The sequence below is a fragment of the Enhydra lutris genome, unplaced genomic scaffold (genome assembly GCF_002288905.1).
Source record: "Enhydra lutris kenyoni isolate GAN:26980312 unplaced genomic scaffold, ASM228890v2 scaffoldscaffold37, whole genome shotgun sequence".
Taxonomy (NCBI): domain Eukaryota; kingdom Metazoa; phylum Chordata; class Mammalia; order Carnivora; family Mustelidae; genus Enhydra; species Enhydra lutris.
This window is the reverse complement of record NW_019154121.1, coordinates 10,883,466-10,905,440: the sequence shown is the minus strand read 5'-3', so window position 1 is coordinate 10,905,440 and position 21,975 is coordinate 10,883,466. Positions and strand designations below refer to the sequence as shown.

General features: G+C 35.9%; 1 protein-coding gene across 2 annotated transcripts; it reads right to left on the bottom strand.

The window, feature by feature from the left end:
• Positions 1 to 353: 353 nt before the first annotated feature.
• Positions 354 to 21,623, bottom strand: LOC111154500 (cysteine and histidine rich domain containing 1). 2 transcript variants are annotated; one of them, XM_022514126.1, is made up of 11 exons: positions 21,462 to 21,623; positions 17,509 to 17,558; positions 13,951 to 14,007; positions 12,884 to 13,041; positions 10,371 to 10,474; positions 9,664 to 9,722; positions 5,450 to 5,520; positions 4,583 to 4,688; positions 2,271 to 2,390; positions 1,768 to 1,830; positions 354 to 1,515 (listed from the first exon to the last, which is right to left on the bottom strand). In XM_022514126.1, the coding sequence occupies exons 1-11, from the start codon at positions 21,523 to 21,525 to the stop codon at positions 1,369 to 1,371; spliced, it is 999 nt and encodes a 332-aa protein (XP_022369834.1). In that variant the 5' UTR covers positions 21,526 to 21,623; the 3' UTR covers positions 354 to 1,368. The 2 variants fall into 2 exon arrangements, with proteins under 2 accessions (XP_022369834.1, XP_022369835.1); XM_022514127.1 differs by lacking the exon at positions 13,951 to 14,007 and having other exon boundaries at positions 21,462 to 21,594.
• Between the last annotated feature and the right edge of the window lie 352 nt (positions 21,624 to 21,975).

The window sequence follows — 21,975 nt, the reverse complement described above, 5'->3', positions numbered from 1 at the left end:
CATACTCTTTATTAACCTGTACTTCTAAAACTGTACTTATGCAAATTTTCTTTGTCAGAATAAAAGAAAAACACTCAAGGGGCTTGGGAAATAATCATTTTAATCTACATTAGCATAATTCATACCCAAATTTCTTAAGTTTTGCCAAAGTTCTGGCCTTCAATCATTTCTTAATTTTAGTTTTCTTGGTGAGCTCTGCATTGCCTCAAAAAGTAAACTATCTTTAATGGGTTCAAATAGCATAAACAATCTAAGCCTGTGATACCTGTAGCTAATGAAGTATATATACAATCAACATTGTATCACCTGGAATTGTCAAGGTATTCATGAAAGTCTAAAAAAAAAAAAAAAACTCTAAAAGAATTCAACTATTTTATTTAACATGTAATAGATATTTGTCATAAAGAAAAGCTTAAATATTTAGTTTTCTGATACCCTAATGTTATTTCCATAAGCCTTTAAGTCTACGGTTCAATACATAAAGGTTCCCATCACGGAGGCCAGATATATAATTTCTCTTTACATGTAACTAAAGATTTTAAAAGAGTGTAGGCTATAAATCCGATACAATTTAGTCAGATACAATTTAGTCATAACACCATACAAAGACCTTATAAAATAATCAGGAAAGAGATGTTTACCATTATTGCTTAGTCTTAATAAAATGGCAAATTCTAGCCAAATTGATACCTCTCTACTCTTATAATGTTTTCTATACATTTAAATCATAGCGCTTGGCAAGTAATACAGGTACTGATATAATGTTTTAATTCAATTAGTTGTAAACAAATTCCAATTTGTTATTCAATGCATATATTCCCCTTTAACTAGCTACTACACTACCTCAGAATTATTCCTCCTAGAAAAAGTAACCTTCCCAAGGATAAAACAATGCAGAGCTTTATCTCCTCCTTAAAGATTTTCAAGTATTATAGGAACACAAACTCATGAAAAAACTAATTAAAAATCCGACATTCCATCTTGCTTTACTAATTATGGGGTAACAGAAAAGAGATCTGAACAAAACAAATGTTCTTTTACACTTCTCTGCTCAACATAATATTATACGAAAAAATACTGTAACCATGAGCTACTTTCTACCTTTTCAAGTAAAGGACCCAACTACAGTTCTGTCGAGTGAGGAGAAATGAATAATCAAACTTAGGTAACTCAAAAAGAAGATGGGAGGCACAGAAAGATAAACTGACTTTGGCTTTTAAGAACCTACCATTGACCCTGAACTGCCAGATTCAACAATAACAGCAACAACAAAGACAACACAGCAACAAGAGAGGACAGCAGCAAGCCACCATTTTACCACACAGCTAAGAATTCTGAAATAGGCAATGACTTTCTATCCCTGTCAACTCATTCTGCTGTATCTTCTTTTTGTTTTTCCTGCTTTTTGGTAGCAGGCAGTTCAAGGCTTGCCCATTGCATAGGTTCAGCTTTTCTCATGGTGATCTCAATCTTTGTTGCAGTCATAGTCACATAACTTCGTGTTACATCAATCACCTGCAACATACCAGAGAATGATGGTAAGCCTCGATGTTGTTTTTCAAGTCCCAGAGGAAAATACCGGTCTTGTCTATGCTAATAATCACAACTCTGAGCATCTAAGGCCATTTTTATACCCAGATTTAAAGTTTTTAGTAAGAATTAATGGTAAGTTATATTACGTATTTTGTATCATTGATTTCTAAAGTATGGTCTTCTTACTGTACAAACTGTTTATTTTGAAGTAGTAAAAAAATTCTGGATACTTACACCCCATAATTTCACATTTTGATGAAATTCCTTCTCTCCTTCAAATACAATGTGCACATTTAACTGAAAAATATACAGAAAGTTAACTGATCAAATCCAAGTTGAAGGAATAAGATTTAAACAATGATTATAAATAAAGAAGATACTGATATAAAACCCTTAAGCTATTTTAACAAACTTCCAGTATTGTGTATTTTTTTTTTTTGAGGAAACCATTAACAGAGAAGAAAAATTAACTGAAGTTTCATATTGAGAACTAGGTACTATATTTTTAATAAAGTCTTCTAAGCTACTGTAGTATTTCCAGAATGCTTCAGAAATAATTCTATTTTATACAGAAATTTTCATTTACAAAAGTTTCTGACAGTAATTTCAAACTACTTTTTCGAATGGGAAAGATTTTTAAAAGAATCTTAAAATTGACCCAGAGTATTTTTTAATACATTAATATAGAGAATCATGTATGAAGACATTTTTTTCTCAAAGATATTTAGTGTACTTACCAATGTACTATTTGCTTCTACTTGGCTAAGTTCTGGAAGTGAATTTTTAGCATACACTGAAATGGTGACTTCACCCCCAGTCTGATGCCAGTCATGTCTACAAGGAACAACTTTTTTCCCCTGTAAAAGAAGAAAACCCTTATGAATTTACAAAGTGCCACATAACCTCTAAAAAAGAGGAATCTGAGTCAAATAATTTTTTAAAAAATTACCATGTGCAACTGAGCCCTTAATGTTTTTAAGGGCAAACAATCTCTAAAAGGTTTAAACAGTAAAATATATCACAATACAAATAATCTTTATAATCTTGTGGTTGGAGAACATGCTCATTCTTCCATTTGTGTTTTTTCCTTTTAGGGCCATAGCATCACTATACATTGAAAAAGGCAACTTAAAAACTCCGATTAAATTTTATCCTATTTTAACATTTCTGAAATCCACTAAGCACAGTCATAAAAACATTCTATGAAAACCAAGACATTTGCTTAGTGGAATAATCCAGATAACATCTTAACCTCATGCATTGAGATTTTCCACTTATTTTCTTTAAGTTGGAAGTTGACGACATATTGAAATTTCCAGTTTCTACAAGTTGGAACTGACTACTTATAGCAATCTACTATTTGCTGTTATAGTTTATTTTCCCCTAATAATAAAATGAAGAAAAAAGTGATAATTTGTGGAAGAAATGTTTTGGGTTATTATTACAGAAATAACTATTACCTACTAATAGAACATTGCTTTATCAAGGACTATTTTAAAAAAAGAGACAAATTGTGATTAGTTTCATAAATTTACGAAAGCAACTTAGTTACATAATGCAGGAAACTGTGAGGCACTACTGTTCTTTTCTTTTTAATTAACATATAATGTATTATTTGTTTCAGGGGTATAGGTCTTACACAATTCACAGCGCTCACCATAGCACATACCCTCCCCAATGTCCATCCCCCAGCCATCCATCCTTCCCACCCCCTCCATTCCAGCAACCCTCAGTTTGTTTCCTCGGATTAAGAGTCTTTTGTGGTTTGTCTCCCTCTCTGGTTTCATCTTGTTTCATTTTTCCTTCCCTTCCCCTATGATCCTCTGTCTTGTTTCTCAAATTCCTTATATCACTGAGATCATATGATAATTGAGACACTATTGTTGAAAAAGCAGTATTTACATTTTGGTATAATTATGCTAACTGAATTTAAAATTGTTTGGATCACTTACATTTTTTGTCCTTAGCTACTAGCTCAGACACTTAATACTTGATTAAGTGTATGCATTGAAATATAACAAAAACATTATTTCACCAAGGGTTATACTCTGAAAACTTCTGCATATAATAAAAAACATTTATTTTTTTAAGCTAAAACTTTCAGAATTTTGGTCCTCGGAGAAAATACAGAAAGACTTTACTAAGTTTTTTTGCTAATAAAATATTCCTGCAAGTTTTGTGGTAGACAAGTTATTGTAACTTGAAGGATATATTTATAATACCAAAGCATGTTACTAAAAATCAGAAAATATAGAATACTCAAATACAGAATTGAATGAATCCCTAAAGCAATTTGGAAATTTACAATTGTTCTGTAAGTTAAAAGACACATACAGTGAAAGGTTCATTGTTAGTAGGGTTGTTACTGCCAATATAGCACAAAAAACTAATTTATTATAAAATACATTACAAGAGCTAAGGTGCACTTACTGACAATAAATTGGTTGCCTTCTTACAATTTAATGGGATTCTGGACACTTATTTGCATAGCCTATGTCTTTTTAAAAAGCTATCCAGCGAAGTAAGGACTAAAGTTTTTGTTGTTTCGATAAAGTACCCTCTAGCAAGCAGAGGCATTCAAGACAATTGAAACAAGTCAGCCATCCTTCTCTTTGGCCACTAGATGGAGTGATTTTGCACTGTAAATGGCTGAGTCAAGTTTTAAGAGGCCAGAAGAGAATCCAAAGTCGAAGTGATTAGTAACATGGAAGGAGTAGAAAAATGATTTAAAAACAAAACAAAACAAAACAAACAAACAAAAATAGAACGTGGGAAGAGCCTATAGAATTACAGAAACACATGCTTCAATTCTGGCAGAAGACTTCAGTATTTCACAAAAACCTGCATATCTGCATCATCACACATAACGGCCACTTGGATTAAAAGGCAGTGCTCTAGACATTTGACTCAAATTAATTTTTAGGCTCATCAAACCTTTATGCAAGAGAGAAAAACTTTTTTTTTTAAATTTCTGAAGACAGAATAATCTTAAATCTTTAAAAAATGACAGATAACTATATCCCGATGTTATTATGAAAATGCTACTTACAGCATCCTTTTTAGTCCACATGTGTTTCCCTGTTGTACAGCCCTCTTGTGCTAAGAATGTATTGAAATCAGAAGTTTTTCTTCTACAACAGCTCCAGTATTTCATCCTTTAAATTATCACAGAAAAACTTCAGAAATAAAACCTTACAACTACCACAATGACAGTGTGATTTTAAAAGGTAAATAAGTATGTGCAACTTCAGTATTCTACAGAGAGTCTGAATTACTAAAGAGTTAATACTATCAGGAGACTAATCATTTTAAAACCAGAATGGCATTTATTGTAGTAGTTCTGGAGCTCCTGAGTAAAGATGTTTAAAACCATCACAAAATTCCAAATCTGCTTTTCACTAATTGCTCACATTCCACTTTCCTCATAAAGTTCCCCAAAAGTGATAATGACCAAAGGTTTTAACAGAGTGGAAGACTTTAACATGCTACTGCATTTCTATAAACTACAACACAGCATGGAAGAGGGGCTAGATCTCAGTTGAGGGCTGTGGAAAAGTGTGGATTTTCTTGGATGACACAATACTGATGACAGATATTAGCCAGACTCAAAGATTCTAAATGTACAGCAATGCACAGAACAGTCCTTCCAACTAAAAACTATCCAGCCCAAATAGAGTATTCCATTGAAAAATAAGGAAATAAGGAAAAACATGTGGTATGAATCACAATGGCCATTTCACTGTAGTAACTGTTTTCTCATATGTAAAAAGATAAAACCCACATTCTAGGTTTTTCTAAAGATTATATTAACAATGTAAGTAAAACACTAATAATGCTGCATGGCAAATAATGTTTATAGGCACATTAACTCTTCTAACCTCTACCATGAAGTTTTAATTAGTCATGTATAAGTTACCCTTCATGAAAAATAGGTACTCCAGAATGATATACACAGACTTCTTCTAAACTCTGTGGACCCTGATAAGTCTAAAAGAGAAAAAAGAGGAAAAAATTAGCTTCACATCTCAATGTCCTATTTCACAAACATTTGTAGAACTGGTGACCTCTAAGAACTATGAAAATGCTCAAGAAATAACAATTACCTAAAATATTCATAAATTCACCCCAAGCCTTTCCAATAAGGAATGGAAAATGATTCCTTTTTAGATATGCTTAAGTTTTAGTTCCCTGTGAAAAAGGCAAATAGAAAAGTAGGCAATGGGATATATTAAGATGTTTTCACACATTCAGGTATGAGGTCACAATTCAACATATTCAGGTATTTAAATTTATAGAATATTGAAACCAAGGGACTGGTATTCTCAATGGAAATACAGTTATGGCATGATTTATGTGTACAGGAAACTCTGTGTGGGCATTATGAATTAATAAGCAATTCTGGAAGTTCTACAGTGTTGTTTCTTATCCCTAGGAAGGGTAAAATGAGCTGCAGACCTATAAATATATCCAGGGTTTGTCTGGAAGATCCGGGCCCCATTGCTGCTGTAGGTGAAGGCTCTACAGATGAATTCACAAAAAGTAATGTTAATAAAACACAGATGCAGCCAGCAGTATATTTTTTACTCTGGTATTTATAGCAACCACCTACAAGTACAGAAAATAAAATTCTGTATATTTACTTTTGGTAAATCCAACGTACTGCCTGTGTATCTCCTAAAGATTCCATAAGCACATAAAAATCAGCTATGTTAGATTCTGAACTTATCACTACTGCCCCCTCAACTCCTACTCTTCTTCTTACTTATGTGATGGCACCATATCCATTCAGTCTCCCAAAGCAAAACCGCAGTCCTCTCCCTCCGTCCATGTTTTCTATCATGAAATCCTGCCAATTTAGCTTGAAAATATCTATCAGTTTAATCTTCTAACCTTCCTCATGATCCCTAGCAGATTTTAGACAATAAGACTGCACTAACAGATTCTAATTCTTTTCTTTGCCTTCCATTTCTGACCTCTAATTAAAACGTGTTATCGCTCTCTTATAACAGTCGTTTAATTACATCTACCACACACCTTACAGTTACCAGTTCCAGGTGGTTTGTACATTTTAAAAGTGCCTCTATATATTAGAAAATAGTCATGGCCTTCAAGTAGACAAACTTCTTAAAAAGAATAGGAAGAGCATTCATCAAACAGAATGGACAAATTGGGTTTCATTAAAATTAAACAGCCTTTGTTTTATCAAAAGTCATTATTAAGACAGTGAAAATATACAGTATCTCTCTCTGGTTAAAAATAATAAGAATTCCTAAAACCAAAAAGAAAAGCCAACTGAGAGAAAGAAAAATACGTAAAAGATTTCAGACATTTCACAAAAAGAGGACATCCAAGTGACCAATAAACGCCCAGAAAGGTACCCAACCTTATCATCAGGAACATGCAAACTAAAATCACAATGGCAACACTACGCACTAACAGAATGGCTAAAATATAGAAGACTGATATTACAAAGTGTTAACCAAGGTGTAGAACAAATGGAATCAGCCCCATATACTGCTAGCTGATGTGTAAAGACCATGATCTTGGAAAACTATGAGGAACTATTTGTTAAAGCTGGATACAGACACACTATCATTTGGCAATTCCATTTCTAGTCATATACCTAATAGAAATGTATCCGTGTGTCCCCAAGTCAGGCACAAAAATATTCATAGTAGCATTAAACAAAAATATTTAAAGGACAATAGAAAGGGTAAGCTGATGGGCAACATTCACACAGCAGCACATTTTAAGACAATGAAAATGAACAAACTATGGCTACATGCAACAAAGATAACTGTAACACACATTTCATTAAGCCAAGGAAAACAGGAGTGAGAATCCTGGTCTACGATTCTATTCACATTACGCTCAGAAACACAAAACAGGCAAAACATTGATAAAAAATGTGATTATATTTGGGAGAAAATAATAAATGGGAGAAGGTATAAGGAGGGCTCTGCTTTGTGAAAATCCCTTGAGCTATAAATTCACTTACATCTGTATACTTTTTAATATTACATTTCATTGAAAAAGATCAAATAAGGGCCTCTCTAACCTACAGCAGGTTCTAACTTTTCAGCACTATAAAAACCTTTAAAGATCTGGTCCTTAACAACTTCTCTTTTAATCTCCACACCAACAAATTTTATACATTATAAACTGTTCCTTGTTTGCTGTATACTGCTATCACCTCTGCTTGAGATATCCTTCCTTTTTGTCCATTTACAGAATTGGCATTCATGTTTCAAAATCTGTCTGAGATCGTTTCTCTCTGGTCTTCCTGCACTACCCACCCTCCCACTTGCACTGTCTCCTCTAGCCCAGTATTCAGTTACTCTCTTCTATCTACTACTTTAACCTTACATACATATAAATACATTTCCATTTCCAACCCTAAATAAGCAAGGTGATCTCAAACTTAACATGAGGGAAAATTACACACCCGCTCCCCAAAACCTGTTTTCTCCTTCTTGGTTAACGGTGTCATCAGTCACCCAGCTGTTGGAGCCCCATGTCCCCTCCACTTAAAGTTCATTAGCAAGTTCTGCTAATACTTCCAAATAGTATTCGTTCTGCATCATTTGTCATGAGCCAGACACGCACCGCTCTAGGCATTTAAGATACAGCAAAGAACAACAACAAAAAAATTCTGTCCTTGTAAACCTTACATGAGAGAAGGAAGGGAAGGGAAAGTCAGATCACAAAATACATATGCAAAAGAAGTAGTGTGTTATAAAGTGATTAGTGTCCTGGAGAAAAGGAGGATAGTTGAGAACAGAGATATTGGAGGGCATGCAATTTCACATAGAGAGGTAGGGGAAACTCACTGAAATGTTTGAGTATATCCCACATTTAACCCCTTCTAAAAAATAAGCTCCAACCCTACTGCCTGGTCTTTCACAATTGCAACCTAGCTGGTTTCCCCTCCTCTAGTTCCCCGGTGCCCCATTATGTATGCCAGATTATCAGCCAGAGGTCTTTTTAGAACCCCTCCTTAGAATAGAGAATGTGAGGGCACCTAGGTGGTGCAGATGGTTAAGCATCTGCCTTTGGCTCAGGTCATGATCCCTAGGTCTAGGGATCAAACCCCATATCAGGGTCCAAGCTCAGTGGAGAGTATACTTCTCCTTCTCCTCTTGCCTTTCCCTCCGCCTGTGCTCTGTCTCTCTCTCAAATGAGTAAATAAAATCTTAAAATAAATAAATAAATAAAAAATAAGAGAATTCTTCCCATTATCCAAAAAAAAAAAAAAAAAAAAAAAAAAGGCCCACACCCTTCACTGTGCCCTATAAGGACTGCCATAATTGTGCTTCCCCAACTTACCCCTACCTTTCATATTTTCCACCCCTGACCAAGCCCCACTGACCTTTCCCATAATTTCATGAAAAGCCAAGCTTTAAAGGCTCTACACATACTGCTCCCCTATCAATTTGGAGGTTTACATAACTCATTGCTTCATTATTTAGATTTCTGATTTAGTGTCACTTAACAAAGGATTTTCCTGACAGCCTTATTTATTTATTTATTAAATATTTTATTTATTTATTTGACAGACAGAGATCACAAGTAGGCAGAGAGGCAGGCAGAGAGAGAGGAGGAAGCAGGCTCCCCACTGAGCAGAGAACCTGATGCGGGGCTCGATCCCAGGACCCTGGGATCATGACCTGAGCCGAAAGCAGAGGCTTTAACCCACTGAGCCACCCAGGTGCCCCTGACAGCCTTATTTAATAGTTTTACTCTCCTTGTTCATTACATTTTCTTTGTATCTACCTGAATTCCTAATATTTAATTATCTATGTGTTATCCTTCTCCCTAAAGTAGACTATCAGCTCCACAACAGCAGAAGTTGTTGCTTTACTTGATATTGTATTTCCAGCCACCCCCAAAATGTCTGACACACAGTAAGTATTCAGTAAATGCTGACTTAGAATTACTTATTCCACGATTCTGTCAGATATATTTGTCAAAGACCAAGTCTCTTATCCATGTTCACAGTCCTAGACCACAGCACACTGACCAACATGTGATAGGCACTCAAATGTTTGTTGAACTGAATCAGTAAATTGCATCCTCTTCTTCAAAAATTATTTTACTTCCGTAACACAACACAAATTTTATAATATATACCTTTGAACACCCTCCATTTTTACATGAGGTCCCAATCTTAATTTCATCACTGTCCTCTTCTAAAAGAAAGAAAACAAAATCAAATTAGAAACATTAAAATACTTTAGTGTCATTCTTAAATAACCTTTTTCATAAAACAAGTATTTGGAAAAATACTGAATCTAAAATACACTGAAATTTTAAAACAATTTTGAATTATTAAGTTTTCTAAGTGACCTTTCAGTTAATATATTTAAAAAGCTGATAAGAAATCAATTACTGTGATTAGGTTTTGCCCATGTCCCCAAATGATATATGACACATTTCTATTCTATAATGTAATATAATGTCCAAAATCTTAACCCTATCAGAGAGAAATCATGAAATGGGTACTACTTACATCCATGGTATTGAATGTAGGTCAGAATATACTGAATATATTTTATATCACACACAACGAAACATTTACAATTATCAAATAAATTTAACAGTTAAAAACTACTGAACCACAGAATAAAAATGTTTAATTAGCAGTTTCTCATTTTAATAAAGACATTATGAAATAAACCACCAATTCATTTTGTGAGGTTACTGGTATTTAGAAAACAAAAATAAATTCTTTACTATAATGGGCTACCTTTTTATATTTATATTCATTGAACTATACTGCTATCTCTTTTTGATAACTGGTTAATTGTACAGAAAAAACCCACAAAATGAAATCTTACCTTTCTTATTTTCTTCATTCCCCGAGGATAGTTTAAGTTTATCAAGTGCTTGTTTTAGCGAGGCAGCTATTTTTAATTCCAAGTTTGTCATTGGTTCATCTGGGCTGGAGAATTTTTAAATTTTATTACCACTACTGACGTACCAAAATATACATATGTATACATATATATATATTTTTTTCTACTAAAATTACACTAAGAATCTATAAAAACCCCAATGTTTTGTGAATCAAGTTTTTCCTATTAAATAGTATTTTATAAATAACTGTTATATGTAACTATACTTTCAAGTTTTAACAGAAAAATTCTGAAATTAAAATACTAAGACTCAGGCACCTGGGTGGCTCAGTCAGTCAAGCGCCTGACTCTTGATTTTAGATCAGGTCACATCTCAGGGTTGTGAGAGCAAGTCCTGAGTCAGGCTCCACACTGGGTGTGGAGCCTGTTTGGGATTTTCTCTCTCTCCCTCTGTTCCCCCCATAAATAAATACATAAATAAATATATTAAGGCTCAAATAATCATGCTATTGCCAACATGGCAATTACTAATTAGTATACATTAATAATTACTAATCAGTAAGTCTAATGGGAAGTGAAGAACAGGAATCCACATTTGCCAAGAAGGAACCATAAAGTACTTTTACATTCCACACCCAAGCAAAATGCTAAGAATACAAATTTTATTTTTGGGGAATATAATTAACAGGCAACAAATATGTACTAAGTGAATCCATATTCCTACCAGAGGAGATAATTCACTTTGTGTGGACACTGGTTATATGCATCCATACATTCAGATAGAATTATACCACAAAGTAATTTAAGTAGGGTTAAAAATCAATACCACCCTCTAACACTTCGTAATGGTTAAAGTGTTACGTGTACACTTTATATAAAGCCATTCAGTAAGTATTAAGAATATCAACAAATGCAACAAAAATAGAAATCCCAAATTATTCAATCCACATCCTTAATGAAAACAACTGATGTACGAAGTAATAACACAGAACATAAAAACCTATATTCCCACAATCTCTACAATACAACCAAATGAATTTACAGAAAAAACTTAGTATCTCTCACTTAAATAAAGTCCATTATTTAAAATAAATATTAATTCATACTGCTAATTATAGTAGACACCACTATAATACTTACAAATGAGCCATGCCAAAGTTGTCTTTTCCTCAATTTCTTTTTTTTTTTTTTTTTTTTTTTTTTTGTTACTGGCAAATTGGCCAGCAAAGCACTTGATAAAGTCTCTCATGATTGTGAATAGGTGGAGATGGAATAAAAATCAGTTTAAGTAGTTTGGTTAAACGAACGAATTATCAAAAAGTCTCACAGGCCTCTTGTATTGGTCCAGTATTATTCAATATGCTATAAAATTTATTTAAGATCAATAAAGTAAAAGGCATGAAAACCATTAGGCCCATTATGGGAATAAAAATATCAACTCGAGGAGAGGTCCCTGAGTGACTCAGATGGTTAAGCATCTGCCTTCAGCTCATGATCTCCAGGTCCTGGGATGGAGTCCTGCATTGGCCCCCCTGCTCACTAGGAAGCCTGCTTCTCCCTCTCCTTCTCCCCATGCTTCTGCTCTTTCTCGTTCTCTAATGAATAAATAAAATCTTAAAAAAAGAAAAAAATCAACTCAGGCCATATTTGAGGCCAAAAACCATCTAAGTCTTATATTTTGGTTCTAAAGCAATACTCAAACGCAAAATGAAGGAAGCCTTGTTTGACAGTGGCAGCCAACACCATGTGTGAGACTGTGAAACAGAGTTTAGTTGACCAAAAGGGAAGTATGAAGAATCTTTGTAATTCTATGAAAAAAGAGCAAATGGTATTTTAAAAGTACTCTAACAGATCTGCCATCTAAATCAAATAAATAAAAAAAATTAATACTAATAGCAAAATTATCAGTTTTCAGGTATCTGAAAGTAAAAGAGGACTAGGCTTGTTCTAGTGACAAAATATGGACAAATGAAAGAGAATTTGGTTCAATAGGAGGAAAAAATATACACACTTAGTAACAATAAAATGGCTTACTTTAAAATGAAAGTAAATTCTTCTTCACTAGAATTATTTGAAAGGAAACTAAATATCCTTCTCAGGAATATCCTAGAAGATAATCAGTAAAACAGCAGGGGAATAAAGAGGAAGATGTCTAAAATTCTTTTTCAACTCAAACGGATTCTCTGACAATTCCTTTCTAGAATTTCACTATGCTACAGTGAAAAAGACATGTCAAGTCATAAGGCAGATGTGGGCTCTTCTGCTTCTAACATATTACGATGATATATGGAACAAACATACAGGAGAAGTCTACTGTCTACATGGTCTCAACTTGAAGGGGGAAAAAATGAAAGGTATACTTAAGGGAAAATCCAAAAGATAACAAGTTGGTGACCTACATAACAGCTATAAATGGTATTATGCAAAATCATAAAATACCAAGAACAAATGTATTATCCACTCATGATAAAAACATACAACCATACAAAGTGTACCTTGGCCTTTTTATTGCTTCTACTGGTTTAGGGGCTTGAATGATGTGCTCCTGAAATTTGGGTTTCAATTCAGAAAGTTCTTTCTTCTCAGTAGTCTTGACTTCAGGTTTGACTGGCTCAGGTGGCTTCTCACTATTATGCCTGCCTTTTGTACAGCCCTGTTAGGAGAGAGAAGAGTTATCCTAGAATCTGTTTCACGTGCCATGATAGAAAAATTAGTTTTCTTTATTAATAAATTCTATTGTATGCTTTCTCCACAGACTTATTTTAAGAAACTAAAAACAGAACTCTAAATTTTCAATATTTATAAATAAGTTCTTACATCTTAATGTATTTTAAGCCATTAAATTACACTTCCTGACTATCAGGTTCTCCTACATACACAGCATAAACTTTTTTTTACAGTAAAATTCTGGAAATCTCACACAGAATTCTACAAACTATAAACTCAAAAGGGCCTTTATTTGAGCCCTAATTCTTCTCCTTATTAGCTATTTGACTTTGAGCAAGGGAATCTTTTTAGTTTCCTCAAAACAGATGGATTGGCACTTAAGATACTTTTTGAGAGAATTAAGTAATATAGAGTAGTTGTCAAATCTGGCAGATGGGTCAAACATGCATTGTAACATCCCTGAAATTTTAATTTTAATGGCAAGTCATTTCCTTAACAGCTTTTGTTTTTTGTTTGTTTGTTTGTTTGTTTTTTCTTAAGGGCATACATCTTGGTAGTATCTTAGATTTAATAAATACCTATTGCTCCTCACTATAAAAATTCCTTAACTTGCATTTATCATTTCCTTCTCGATGTACTTTAAAGACTACTCATATCAAGGACAAACCTATACTGTCAGGTGGCTAATTAGTATCATGAAACTTTTATCTCTAAAATGGATAAATCCCTTATTTTAAAGGCTGTCAAAGCAGGTGAGCTCCACTTAAAAAAAAGGCTCTATGTGCAAATTAACAGACTACTCAACAGAAGTCCCAAATCAGACTCCTCAAATCTGGAGCTTCCCACTGTTTATACTTTCTCAGGAGTTAATCTAGGAAAAAAACTTGATACTTACTGCAATGCTTAAAAAATCTGAAAAATCAGTTGTTCTTCTCTTACAGCAAGACCAACCCTATGAAACAGAAAAAAAAAAAACAACCCTGAAAACTGAATATGCATAGAAAATAACCCACAAAAAGTCTACTTGCTCTTATGTCCTTGAATCTGGCAGTGACTTGCACATATATAGATTTCATAAAGGTGAAGTGTTATAAATGAATCAAGTAAAATGATTTTTAGTTTTTGATTAAAAAAAGCTAATTAACCAATGTTAAAGGTGATATGTGCTGTGACTGATTACAAAAGGAAGTACTTTAATACAGGGAAATAAAAATCGCTTCTTTTTTCAAGACTAGTGTTTGATTTTTAGAAGAGAAACATTTTATAATTTCTAAAGGCATCATATATTTTAAAGGATATGGGGAGTAAGTGAAGTGCTTTACTTTAAAAATCCAGAAAGTTAGCGACATTAACGATAATAATTCATTTTCTAAAGAACTCACTGTAGGTGTTCCCCAACAATAAGCATTCTATTTTCAGAAACAGGCTGATTAGCATAGGAACCTAAGAATTGTTAGCTCTTTGAAGGTTAAGGGATCTTATTAGTGACAAGTATAAAAATATAGAAACTGAACTGCTATGTGTGATTACTAAACAAAAGATCAAGTAGCTTACCAAAAAATGGCTTTAGGCTGTCATCTGTAATTCCAATGTATCATAAAGAATAAGAAAACAAAAATGCGGCAGTTTCAAGACTTGGGATGTTCCAAATTAGACTAGAGGCTAGGATTTGCACTTCTCCATCTGGGCCTCACTGCTTTTCTCAATGTACTATATGAAGAATTTGGTAGTGATTATTTTCACACTATTTTCTTACAAAATTAAAGAAAAAGTTAAATATACTATAATTTAAATTTTCCTTTATTTTGAAATTGAATTCTTTTTACTCTGAATTGAGATATAGATGAAAACCTACTATAACCTTAAAATATAGTATTTAGTTAGCATTGATAATATAGTCATCAGAAAAGTTATTCTGTATGAGAAAAAGCTTTATTGTCTTAACCATAAATAAATAATTACAGCAGATATTCTGGGGATATAGGGATACATACATAATATTTGTTCCCAAATGCCAATCTGCGACCTATGGCAGTCCTCAGTAAAAGAAAAAAATGAAAAGGGCACCTGCATGGCTTAGTCAGTTAAGTGTCTGCCTTTGACTCAGGCCATGATCCCAGGATCGAGCCCCACATCAGACTCCTTGCTCAGTGGTGAGTCGGCTTCTTCCTCTATTTCTCTCCCAGCTCCCTTTTATTGTCTCTCACAAATAAGTAAATAAAATCTTTAAAAATAAATGAAAGCGAAATTTAAGTATGTGAGTATAAGGTTGTCATTTCTTAAGAAGAATTGTCTCTTCTCTGTCTATGCCACTTCTAATTTGAATATTAAAATATTCTTTCTTTTGCATATGCCATGTTTAACTTATCTGCCAATAAACTGGAAACAGAAATCATTACACTGATTTACCTATTTTGTCCGTCTATGTATTTGTGGTGAAATCCAATAGTATTAGAAAAAACAGGTCTTCAAGAGATATTTATAGAGACAATAATAAACAGCAGGATTCGAAAAGAGACGAAAATACTTCTGAGTGAAGTCCTTAAGATTAATTCAACAGGGTGATTAACAGTTAGGTAGTAAACAAAGAGCAATGGGGGCACCTGGGTGGCTCCGTGGGTTAAGCCTCTGCCTTCCGCTCAGGTCATGATCTCAGGGTCCTGGGATTGTGGCCCGCATTAGGCTCTCTGCTTGGTGGGGAGCCTGCTTCCCCCCATCTCTCTGCCTGCCTCTCTGCCTACTTGTGATCTCTGTCAAATAAATAAAATTAAAAAATCTTAAAAAAAAAATGATTCACAGACCTGTACCCCTGGGGATAAAAATATATTATATGTTTATAAAAAATAAAATAAAAAAAAAAGAAGGAAAAAAAATCTTAAAAAAAAAATAAAAAATAAAATAAAGAGCAATGGACTGAATGACTAGAAAGTTTGTGACATCATTACTAGCAGCACCAAAGTTGAGTGCAGGCTATTTTTGGAATAAGAGTTCACTTTCAAGTGAACTGGTTTGCAGTTGCAAATGAAATGTTCTACAGAAGCCACTGGCACAGAGATGCCGTTTAAGGACAGGAACACATGCACTAAATAAGAGAAAATAGAAAGCTAAAGACAAAGGTGAAATACATCTATGGCTAGGAGACAGTAACATACCATAAGAGAAGAAAGAAAAAGAAAAATATACAGTAAGAAAAATAAACAGAATAAATGACAGTTCAGGAAAGATTCCCCTCACTCTTCTGCAAAAGTGAGTATTTCCCAGAACCAGTTTCCATCCCCCCAAAAGTTTGTAAAGCAGCTAAAAAGATGTAAGAAGAGTCAGCTCTGAACTTGCCCTAACGAATGATTGTTCTGTTTCCCACACTTAGAACTAACCAGACTAACATAAACTCGTTATCTGTTTATACATCTTTATTAACACTTGGCTATCTACGGGTTAAATACCAAAAGGGTCCAACTACTCCTTGGAAGGATAATTAGACATTCAAAACGCAACAACAATATTTAAACATGTAAGACTGCTTATGTTCCTAAAACCAAAGTACCAACACATAAAATGACGGCAGCCACACCACATTTTCTTCTGAGATAAATGTTACCATATTATCATAACTCATAAAAGATCAATAAACACACCAAGAAAAACCTGTTCAAACAACATTTTATTATTTCTCTAATTCTCTGGAACACCAAGGAAGTACAGGTGGAAAACAGGTGGTATCTCAGTTTGGCACCCTTTACTGTTTATAACAATCTTTCCGAAAATCCAGAGCTGTTCTTATTACACAGTAGCTGTCTGACAGGTTAAGAAATTAAAATTCAATACACTTATTTCACTTCCCCTTAAGATTAAAAAGAAATGAGTACAGAAAATGAGAGCTGGAATGGAAATAACATAATTTTATAACTGAGAAAGATCTTAAGATCACCATCAACTGTCTTTGCCTTTAATGAAGTATTTGCTTAAAGCACCCCAAAACGGCCATTAAGAAAAGTCGGAGGAGGGTAGGAGAAGGGGGGTGGGGTTATGGGGAGGGTATGTGCTATGGTGAGTGCTGTGAAGTGTGTAAACCTGGTGATTCATAGACCTGTACCCCTGGGGATAAAAATATATTATATGTTTATAAAAAAAAAAAAAAAGAAAAGAAAGCAAAAAGTCACAAGCTGAGGAAAAAAAATAATTCCGTATTACACCTCTAATTTTTTTTTTTTTAAGATTTTTTTTCCTTGAGAGGGAGAGAGCGAGCGAGAGCCAGCGAGCATGACAGGGGAGAAGGTCAGAGGGAGAAGCAGACTCCCCATGGAGCTGGGAGCAGATGCAAACTCGATCCTGGGACTGAGGGATGATGACCTGAGTCGAAGGGACTCGCTTAACCAAGTGAGCCACACAGTTGCCCTATACCTCTAAATTTCATACACAAATATGAAGAGAATGAAATATACCAGGTTCTTACCTTTAAGGCATCATGAAAGACTGGAACACCTGGGTGATATGTGCAAGCATCTGGTCAAAAAAAAAGAAAGGAGAAAAAATACAACTTTGCTATGAATTAAAAAAAAAAAAATCATTATTTTTTTCAGATGTTAACATTTAATCCCTTTTCCAAATGAAGGTAATACTCTGCTTTTCCTTAAAAATTCACAAATGCCTGAGTTTTATCCATGGCACACAGCGCTTAATATAGTATTGCATTACAACAGCAATACCTAAACATGTAATTCAAGAGTATGATAGCTGTAGATAAAAATACAGAATAGTGCAAGTGTAACAAATTGTATTCTATTCCTTTAATATTTGTAGTACCAAAACTTCAAGCTCTGATTTTGACCAACACCTTCCAATTCTATTTACAAAAATACTATCAAACTTAAGCATTCTTATGTGCACTGATCCACAGATTGCCCAAGAGATTCTCTAAAAAGAAACTTTAGAAGGATATGCTCAAAAATTTAAAAACTGATGTAATATATAATTGCTAATTTAACTATTGTGGACAGGTATCAATAGCTAGATACAAAACTCATTCAATAGATGTTTAAGTTCTACAGTCTATTTTCAGGGTTGCCACTGATTGTTATTCTGTATTTCCCTACCTCTCCCCATAACACCATCAATTTTCACTAACTCATGCAAATAAGCTTAATACAGTTTGCAATATGAAATATTACATGTAAAAAATCAGATAATCATAAACAATTATTTCCTGACTGGATACAACTCTGAGCTTAGAAAAAACAGGTCAGCTCCACATCTGCACGATTTTCTTATAAGGCTACTTTGCCCCACCTTTTGTTGTCTGTTTAGCTTTTAATTACCCACAACCACTGATTCCTGCTGTTGCTTAAAATGATATTCCTGGTACTTACAGAAATCTTCCTACTCCTTTATTAATAGACAGTATGGCTTCCTTAGTAACCAGGTATTACACAGATACTATGTTAGGCTAATAGAGTGGAAAGTGTCAGGTATTTTCATTGTACAGTAAGTAAACCCATGGAATAAGAACAAACTATTAATTGAGGGAAGTAATAGAATTAAGAGTGAAAAAGGAGATTCAAAGTAGAAATGAATATGCAGAGGGATAGTAAGTTGAGAACAGAATTAAAAAGAGAACAAATAGAGTATTTTAAAATATTAAATATCATATATCAGAGGCATACATAAAATACATAATGCTTAACAACTGTAAGAGGCATAATTATCCTAATGGTCAGTTTGGGCAGAATGGCAGCAGGACTGAATCAGGTCTTAACCCTACAACTAGTAGCAACAAAATTTGACAATCACTGCTTTCAAATGTAAATAACAAGCAGATGGTTATTTTCCTCTCTAGCCTTTATCAGGTTTACCAGTTTTGCTCAAAGCTGTATTTTATGGGTAACATTGTAGCAGTTAAGAGCCAAGGGCTTTTCATTCTGGGTCTGACCCTGGCTCAAATACAGGCTCTGCCTCTTAGCAGCTGATTCAGTTTATATCTATATCTATATACACACAAACACACACACATATATAAAATATACATATGTATGTATATGTATATGTGTATAATATACACATACAATTTAGTCCATATATATGGACTAAATTGTGAAGTGGTGCTTTTTCTAGAATAACTGTTTAATATGTGAAGATACCAACTTTGTCTTCTTTAAACATTAATTTCACTTGTGTTTCAAACTAAAACCAGGTATAAGCTTACAAGGATACCTTAGAAGGATACTTTTTGCCCGAAGGTCAAACCTTTCCCATTCCAAACAAACTCTCCTAACCAAGTCCACACTTTACTATTAGCTCTTACCTTCTACTTTCTATCTCCATTTTCTTAACTTACCACTGAAACAACTTACTCGGAGTTAAGTCTCTAACCCCCATTTTGCTAAAGCAATGAAACTTTCCACAACCTTACTGGAGCTCCCTGCTGAATTTAGTATTGATCACACAACCCCTGAATGTCTACTCCTCTCATTTTCCCACTCCCCCAACGCCCATCTCTTTCCTAGGCATAATACACACACTCTCTCTCTCACAGACACACAGGCGCGCGCGCGCACACACACACACACACACACACACACACGCTGCTGACTTCCAGAAAATGGCTGTATCTCCCTCATAATTTCAGGCTGGTATAGAACATTCTATAACAAACATTTTTACTTTGGGACATTATTGTCCTAAGACAAAGCCTCAGTCTTTCCCTTTATTTAATATTAAAGTAAAATATGGCAGACACTAAGGCAATTTACTTTTTGCAAAGGTTACCAAAAGCAAAGGCTTTAGGGGTGCCTGGGTGGCTCAGTGGGTTAAGCCTCTGCCTTCAGCTCAGGTCATGATCTCAGGGTCCTGGGATCAAGCCCCATCTGGCTCTCTGCTCAGCAGGCAGCCTGCTTCCCCCTCCCTCTGTCTGCTGCTCTGCCTAGTTGTGATCTCTGTCAAATAAACACCCCCCCCCCCAAAAAAGCAAAGGCTTTAAAACCTCTTATTCTTCGATTCTGTCATCCACTGAAATCTCACAATTTTCTCTTTGAATAACTTCATAAAAATGTCAATGATGAAAACATGAATATTGTACAAAGACTGAAAGACCAGATTCAACTTTATCAACTGAATTCTGCCAAGAGTCTTATTTTATTATTATTATTATTTTTTAAGATCTTTCAGGCTGGGGGGGGGGGAGAGACAGGCTCCCCGCTGAGCAGAGCCCTATGTGGGGCTCGATCCCAGGAAGCCGAGACTATAACCTGGGCGCAAGGCAGAGGCAACCCACTGAGCCACCCAAGTGCCCCGAGCCTTATCTTTTTAAAATTAAGTCACCAATTCACCTGTGCATCAAGTAAATCCTTCGGACAACTCAGAGGTGAAAAAGATTTAAAAAGGCGTAGATTTTCATTTCCTTCACAATGCAGGAACCATGGTGCTACCATGTTGAACCCCACTTCCCCTTAAAATACATTAACACGCACTTCATAGGGGTGTTGCGAAGATTAAACGAGATGATGTAACAAGTGATAGATTAATGCCTGGCATATAGAAAACACAATAATTGCTAACTGAATTTGACAAAGTGGTGTCATTTCCCACAATATTCAAGAAATCAACTCACTTTATCCCATTCACCATTCAAAATTAAAATTCATTGATTGTTCACCTAGTCTAATCACTTTCACTTTACATCCTTAACTGTATACGTAGGAACCATCACTGTATCCTAAAGGTGGCACATTATTAAAATGGGAAAGTCACAGAAAAAACTACGCAACAAATAAGGCTACTAAGACAAGGGTAACAAATGAACCATCAGATACATCAAACCGCCAGATACATCAAAACTTAGCGTAAAGATACAGAGTAATTTTCCTAACCCAAGACACTTAAAAAAAATAACTTTATAACAGTTGAGTGGACTGAACAAGCAGAAAACAAGACTTTCAGAAAAACAAACTTCTACGCTAATACAAGGAGCCGGACTTCAATGCTGAAGTAACTCGGCCCGCTGCCCAACCCTCCCAGTCGTCTGTCTCACTCACTCACCTACACGCGCACACCTGCCGCTACGAGAGCCCCGCAGCACCTGGGTAACTTCTGCTCCCCTAAGGAGACGGAGCAGAGGGGAACTGGGAAGGGAGAAAGGTATTTGGTTCCAGGCCAGTGGGCGCGTCAGCGGACGGCCGGGAAACACGTGGGACCGGGAGATGGGTCCGCGGGGCTGCGCGGCTGCGGGGAGCGGGTCGGACGCCTCCACCGAGCGCTACGGGTAGGGGTGGGGGGCGAGCGCGGCCCGGAGGGACCGAGACCGGGGCAGGACGACGACCGTTCGCGGGCTGACCCGGGACGCCCTTGGGCCCAAGGGCGTCCCCCCGGCTGAGGGGGAGAAGGGAGGAAGGGCTGGCGGCGCGCTTCTCTTACCGTCGGAGTTGTTTTCGGGATCGAAGCGCTGACCGCAGCCCCGGTTGTAGCACAGCAGGGCCATTTCCTTTCCCCACCGTTCAAGGTCGGAGCCGAACCCAGGCAAGAGCAAGACGGTGCGCGACCGACCCCACTGCCGCAACCGCGGGTCTGACGGCTGGGGCGGCTGCCGGCTTCCGGAAACGGCCGGTTCCGCTTCAGGAACCTTCGCGAATTTTCCGGTCGCGCAGGCGCAGAGCCGATGGGAAGAGGCGGAGGGAGCGGCGGCAGCCGGCAGCCGGCAGCCGGCGCTGCCGCGGGGCCGCTGTGTGCCGGGCTCCGGAGCCTGGCGGCGGGGTTTGGAGGTGGCGCCGGATATTTGAAGACGAGACACCTTAAAAGCAGAAAGCGATGGCATCCTGGAGACGCACGTGCTCTCTCCAGATTTCGTCACCGGGTATCTCGTGCCGCCCAGCGGCCGCCCTGCCGGCTGGGCCCCAGCGCAGCAGCCGCCTCCGGGTTTTTGAGACCGCGG

Bases quoted from the DNA above. Each gene is read 5' to 3' on its own strand.
- LOC111154500 (XM_022514126.1), bottom strand. From the start codon at position 21,525: ATGGCCCTGCTGTGCTACAACCGGGGCTGCGGTCAGCGCTTCGATCCC. The intron at 10,475-12,883 runs GTACACTTTGTA...AAAATTCTCCAG, and splicing joins GAAGCAATAAAAAGGCCAAG to CCCAGATGAACCAATGACAA. The intron at 4,689-5,449 runs GTAACTTATACA...GATAATTTAAAG, and splicing joins GTACCTATTTTTCATGAAGG to GATGAAATACTGGAGCTGTT.